Below are 6806 nucleotides of genomic sequence, written 5' to 3' on the forward strand. Positions count from 1 at the left end.
TCAAACCCGTCGTGCCCCACGTTGAGCGCCAAAAAGGACTGTTGTGGTTTAGCCCCAGCCGGCAACTAAGCCCCACGCAGCCGCTCGCTCACTCCCCAACGGCGGGATGGGGGAGAGAATCAGAAGAGTAAAAGTGAGGAAACTCATGGTTTGAGATAAAGACAGTTTAATAAGTAAAGCAAAAGCTGCGCACGCAAGCAAAGCAACACAAGGAATCCATTCCCCACTCCCCATGGGCAGGCAGGAGTTCAGCCATCTCCAGGGAAGCAGGGCTCCATCACGCGTAATGGTTTCTTGGGAAGACAGACGCCATCACTCCAAACGTCCCTCCACCCCTTCCTTCTTCTTCCCCCAGCTTTATATACTGAGCATGACGTTATATGGTATGGAATATCTCTTTGGCCAGCCTGGGTCAGCTGTCCTGGCTGTGTCCCCCCCCACCTTCCGGGGCACCCCCAGCCTTCTTGCTGCCAGGCCAGCACGAGAAGCTGGACTGTCCTTGACTACTCAGCAGCAACTCAGAACATCAGCACGGTATCAATATTTTCTCATTCCAAATCGAAAACACAGCCTCACACCAGCTTCTGTGAAGAAAATTAACTCTACCCTGGCTGAAACCAGGACAACACACCTGAAACAGCAGCTTTCTGCATGGCCAAAATGCTCACCTCACTATTACACTGGTTTTCTTGATCCTTTCTCCAAACCACATAGTGGAGGGTTTGATGCTGATTATGTGCAAGGGCGTTCCATTTTGGCAAGTCATCCCACAGGGCAGCCTGTTCCCTCGAAAGCAGTCATCATCCTGGCAAATGCAATATAAAATTAAGAGTAATCCTGACCTTTTTTCCCCCCCAAAATTGAGCAACATAGTATCTAGCCAGACCAAGTTTTCATCTCAATTCCAACTCCCTTGAAACACTCTTTGCTGTTCCATCTTGCTTCCGTAGTGCAGCTGACAAAGTAAATCAACCACAGAGACCAGTGCCCCAACGTGCCCCATCTGCAGTTCTACCAGCTCTCCTCCACGTTGGAGCCTTCAGCCTGACAGACACCCTGGAAAGGGAAGGCCATGCACTAGAAGCCCACAGCACATGGCTGCAAGAGACACCATATGAGCTGCTTCCAATACATTTAAATGGATAATACCTGGCTGATCTAATCTGCTGCTTGTCCTACTTAATGTAAAGAAGAGTGAGAACTTTGGTTAGTGGGTTTAAAAGAAAAAAAGGGAAGTTTAAAAGAAAAAAGGGAAAAATGTATTAGCTGATACTAGAAATAGTTTAACTATATTTGAAACTTGAAAATTGTATTTTTAAATTAAGACACCATTTGGCCCAAGTCTTCATTAGCACAGTAGGACAAAAACATTAGCACCTATAACCAGTCTTTCACAGCAAACTTGCAAAACAATACACACCCGAGGATGTCGACAGGCATGAATCTGAGTGTGTCGATCTGTAGTAACATGGTAGAGGATTTCTGGCATGTTTCTGAACATATCAAGTTTGTTCACATGTACCTAGAGAAAGGCAGAGTTTACTCTTAATTAGCTCAATGTGTTTGCCAGACGGCAGCTGGAACAACTGTACAGATGTAGTTCTGCTCTCAACAAATGCTGGTAGGCTTTTAAACAATTACTACCCACTGTCCAAGTGGAGAAGGGTTAGCCAAAAGTAACTTGAACATCTAGAACAAACAGAACACACCTCCTGTGCTGAAGAGAGATGAATATTCATCAAAGAAAGTCAGAATATATCTGCTAACTATTAATGTCATGTGCAAATGAGAAGGCTTTTATCACTCATGAGATAAAAAGGGAGAGGTAAACACTGAGCTTGAAAACCGAGGATTAACTTCTCCCTGGAAAGCCCAGATGTTCTAAACTGAAATCCAGCAGTTAACTCATTTTGGGCACAAGTGTAGCTTTTTAGGTGTGGTTAATGAAAGCATGCACATCTTTCACATCTAGCAATCCTCTGAACACCCACGTCCATCTTGGTGGCTGGCCACAATCATTCCCGAGGGCCTATTCTAAAACAAAAATTACAGAAATGTCACCTTGATTCCAAGTTCCTCACTGAGGTTTATGAATAAATATTCATATCCGTAAGCAGCTTTGCAATTCAGCCACACGACATGATAGCGAGTCAGCGAGGTCCAGCTTCGCACAATCTCTAAGATCCCGTTTAAACACTCCTCCTGAAAAGTTCAGAAGATGTGGTGAATTGTCACTGAAGATACTTCCAAAGTGCTGTGATTTGGTAATGCAAAATGGTATTGCCTTGCAAGACTGACCTAACAAAGGGATGGTTAGTTAATTAGCAGCTTTAAGCTCTCACGGCTTATTTGGACTTACCCGGCTTGGTATATGATAAAATTTGGGATCACAAAAAGTGGTGTCCAGGTACACACTCTGGATATCTTTTACTCTGAAAGAGAAATGTGATACCAGAGTGAGCAGTGCATCACAGTACTCAGCTTTACCACTTCCTCTCTCTTCAAAAGGAGGCCATTCTTCCTCTTTATTACAAAGAGCAAGTTAAAAGGGGCTTGTAACTGCAGTGTTGCCTGACTGCAAATATATTTAATCAGAATAAAAAATAAGGAAAAGGAGTACATTATTGCTGAATTGTCCATGCCTGGGTGATTTTTTATTCTTTCTAAATCCCATGAATTGGTAGGATATCTACCCATTTAAGATGGGTTTCTTGTCATAATTTGGAAATTTGTGGTTTAAGGGTCTGATTCATTCTATCTATCTTCCCACTAGACTGTGGTTTCCAATGGGTATGTAGATCCCATTTCAATTGGAGGAATCTTGACATTCCTTGGATTATTTCTAAAATAAAACGAGGTCTGTTATCAGAGGATAAGCCCTGGGGGATTCCAAATTGAGGAATTATTTCTTCTAATAAAATTTTAATTACTTCCCTAGCTTGATTGTTGCAACAAGGGAAAGCTTTGGACCACCCAGAGAATGTGTCTACTAAAACAACTAGATGTTTACATTGCCCACACTTTGGTAACCCAGCTGAAGCCTCACCTGGTCCCTGAGTGCAACAGGTCCATTCTGGCTGCTTCTCCTTTTGCAAGCCTGAAATCCCCTGTGTACAACACAGTGCCATTTGCACCTTCAAACAAAAACCTACAAACAGAAACACTTTGGTCAAACTCAACAATATAAAGCATTAAATGCCAGGTGTCAAATTGTTACCTTGCTTAGAGCAGTCTACGTGATTAACGTGTGATGTAGTAGAAATACTGGGCTCAATTTGGTCCTAGAATAATTTCAGATAAACCCAGTAATTCCAACTCAGTATGTCTAGAAAATAACCTGTGCCTAGGCTGGTCAGAGTTGAAGACAAAAGCCTCACAGATTCTGTGAGGGTAGCCGAGCTGTCTGTTGCAGCCAAAGGAATCTATTAGGCATCTGTAACCAGGAAGCCGGGCACCTTCTTTTTAATGTCATGCTTACAAAATGAAGGATTTATTTTTTAATCACAGTTTTGAATGTCATTTTTAAGTACAGTTGAAATCAAGAAAGTTGTTATTCATAGGCATGGGGAAAAGTAATCTGTCCCACCAAGGTAACAACTTCTGTCTGGACAGATCCCAGATAGTACAGTGGTTTTCCAACCTTGACCAAAGCTGGTGGGCCCTGCCACAACAGTATTATCTCCAAGTAAGAATTTTAAATTCACTAGCTTTTTCTAGTTAGAAAAAAAACAGTACTTAGTGAGAACTCTATAGGACAAATTTCTCAGCAGAGACATTGAGAGTATTGAAAAGACATACATGACTGATCCTGGACAGTGACCAGCTGGTAGAAGGGTCACCTCTATATCTTCTTTCTGGAAGAGATGGTTAGCATTATTTTCACACTGCACTAAGTACTACCAATACTTTCATTAACATAGCAACACATTACTCCCCACAGCCTCTTGCAGCATTTAGCATTGCTTTTGAACAAAGAGAAAAGTCTCCTCCCATTCCAACAAGCCCTGAAGAGCAACGACCACCCTGTCATGCCAGAAGAGATGACTGAATATTGTATGGTGTTCATGAAAGCCACTCAGCCAGAAGACAGTCCTACATCCCTGGTTCCTGGCAAACAAGCATCATGGAAACATCTTAGAATACACTTTGCCTGGAGATGCCCTACCAGGCTTTTACCTGACCTTTAAGTCCTGCACTTAAAACTTGTTAAAATAAGCCAGGAAATATGAGGTGAAAAAATCACAAGAGAAAAAGGTACCAATACAGGGGAAAAACATTACCCCAAAAAATGCTATGATAATAAGAACAAAGTGGGGAGGAAGAATTCATGTCGCTTCACATCCTGGAGAGAGGAAGGGGAACGTACATTTTAAAAATAGCTTATCCACTTCAGATGTTACAGGTAAGATCCATTTTCCATGCTCATTTAAACATTATTACTGCCCACTAGAAATATATTAAATTTTTTTGTGTGTGTGACTTACCTCACCAGATGTTTCATCTACTAAAGAAATCTGAGTTGGAGTTTCAACTTCCAATGCAACCTGTAACAAAATGAATAAATGCATTACAGGATTTACTGAACATTTTGTTTCATGCTTATGGCTAAGTATTCAGTATGTAGACATCTTTAGCACTAACTACAGCTAATGCTAAGCCTGTAAAGTTAAGTTCATTTTCCCATAGTAAGTAATGAATTTCCATTTCCAGTGGACAAAAAAGTTTTCTAAAAGTTGTCTAAAAATGAAATGGAGATACCCCAATCAAGGTGTACATGCCTGAAAAAGGTAGAATATGTTGGACCTCTAACAGCAACAGCTCTGGTTTCTCTAGCTAGATCATACGCCTTATTTTTGCATATGACTGCAAAGCCCAAGACATCCTAGTTCCAGAGCACACCAGTGGATCTTGCTCGGACTGGTTTCTGTGCTACAGCACAACTTCTCCTCACTGCTCCTTATTACTAGAAGCAGAACCCACAAATCACATGCAGTGGGTATTTCTGTGTTTGTGTAGGGGTGATTAATCTATAGACTGCAATTAATCACTTATTTTGCCATATCCTCTACTAAAACAGAGTCCTGCAACATACATACTCTGTGGCCATCTGCAAGGTTAGCACTGCTATGCAGGCTCCTCTCCCACTCTCCTGGGGTTTTTTTTTCCCCTCTTTGTTTCAGATAGTATTTGTATATAATTCTCCTGCCCCCAAAAAAGCCAAAGTGAAAGGAAAGTCTCCTGTCATTACGCTCCTTTGGTACGCACATGTGGTTTCACTGCACTGGATGGATTCACAAGACACTGTGTCACCAATTTCTGTGCAGCTGCATGAGATCCATTCAGCTGGTGCTCATCGACACAAAGGTGGTAACACTTGGCTTCTCCACCAGAAACCACACCACCAATTAAACTCAGAACTTGCTCCAAAACACAGATATGTGTCTCAACAACTATTTTATACTAAGAATTCAAGACACTAACAAGAATTGATTTTTTAAACATCAATACTAATATTATCATCTACAAATTCTGAAGCTGAATAAATTCAAGAGGCTGATCTAAATTCTGCATGCTCAATATTTCTCAGTAATTCTCAAATTTCCTACTGCAGTGAAATAATTGTCAAGTTTTAGATCTAAACTGCCTGAAGTATTCTTTGCTGACAGCCACAGTTTAGCTTATTAAGCATGAATGATAATATCTCCAGCAGAGTTCTCCCCTCATCTTTGATAGTTTAAATGTTAAAGCCAGCAGCAGATTCAAAGAGCCTCTCATGCCATATGTACAAATAAGGTCAGACTGGAAATCATAAAAACATTTGTCTGGGAGATGACATTGTGATTGCTTCTTTCAGTCTGGTGAATATCAAATCAGATGTTAATTCATTTCCCAGTCATGCTACAAGTAGAAAACTTACTTGTTGTAAAACAAAGCTTGTGAACAAGACATCCAACAGCTGCTATCTGATTTAGGGCCTGTGCAGCTCATGCCATTACCAGCAGTCACTCCTGGAAGCAGCAGCTGCAAACATCTATATACTTTTTAAATTGTGTTGATTTGTGCTAATTGTGCTTCATCTTAGGCTGACACCCCTTCCCAGATATAAAGATTTCCTCAAACAGGGATGTCAGGACCAGCATTGCCTACTTTCCTTTTATTGATCATACAAACTCCTAGCAGCTTACAGATATCTCCCCTCAAAGAACCTCTTCTTCTAGGTAAAACTCAAGGGATACTGGAAGCAAATGGACACAAGCTTAAAAATAAAAATTTAAAAAACATCCAACACCAATTAAAAAAAGAACACAAACCCAGCCCATTTTATTTCTGCAAGTCTGAGAAGATTATAGGCTTAAAAAAATTATCACCTATGCACGCTGTGCTCCTTCACATATCAAACATGCCGAAGGGATGTTCAGAGTCCCTTTTACACAGACCTGAATCATAATCATAGAATCTTTGGGTCGGAAGGGACCTTTAAAGGCCACCTAGTCCAACCCCCCTGCAGTGAGCAGGGAGATCTGCAACTACAGCAGGTTGCTCAGAGCCCCGTCCAGCCTGACCTGGGATGTTTTCAGGGATGGGGCATCTACCACCTCTCTGGGCAACCTGCGCCAGAGTTTCACCACCCTCAATATGAAAAATTTCTTTCTTCTACCTAGTCGAAATCTACCCCCTTTACCATTACCCTTTGTCCTATGGCAACAGGCCCTGCTAAAAAGTCTGTCCCCATCTTTCTCATAAGCCCCTCTCAGCCCTGGCAGCTGCAGGAAGGTCTCCCCGGAGCCTTCTCTGCTCCAGGCTGA

General features: G+C 41.7%; 1 protein-coding gene across 1 annotated transcript in view; it reads right to left on the bottom strand.

The window, feature by feature from the left end:
• DCLRE1C (DNA cross-link repair 1C) overlaps positions 1 to 6806 on the bottom strand; it is a 16856-nt gene that overhangs the window by 6278 nt on the left and 3772 nt on the right. Inside the window, exons 3-9 of the mRNA XM_010288163.1 lie at positions 4485 to 4544; positions 3799 to 3854; positions 3047 to 3148; positions 2360 to 2432; positions 2062 to 2202; positions 1421 to 1522; positions 669 to 805 (exon numbers count right to left, since the gene is read on the bottom strand). Coding sequence (XP_010286465.1) covers positions 669 to 805; positions 1421 to 1522; positions 2062 to 2202; positions 2360 to 2432; positions 3047 to 3148; positions 3799 to 3854; positions 4485 to 4544 — 671 coding nt within the window. The remainder of the gene's footprint in view (positions 1 to 668; positions 806 to 1420; positions 1523 to 2061; positions 2203 to 2359; positions 2433 to 3046; positions 3149 to 3798; positions 3855 to 4484; positions 4545 to 6806) is intronic.

This window comes from Phaethon lepturus, unplaced genomic scaffold (genome assembly GCF_000687285.1).
Source record: "Phaethon lepturus isolate BGI_N335 unplaced genomic scaffold, ASM68728v1 scaffold14375, whole genome shotgun sequence".
Classification (NCBI taxonomy): domain Eukaryota; kingdom Metazoa; phylum Chordata; class Aves; order Phaethontiformes; family Phaethontidae; genus Phaethon; species Phaethon lepturus.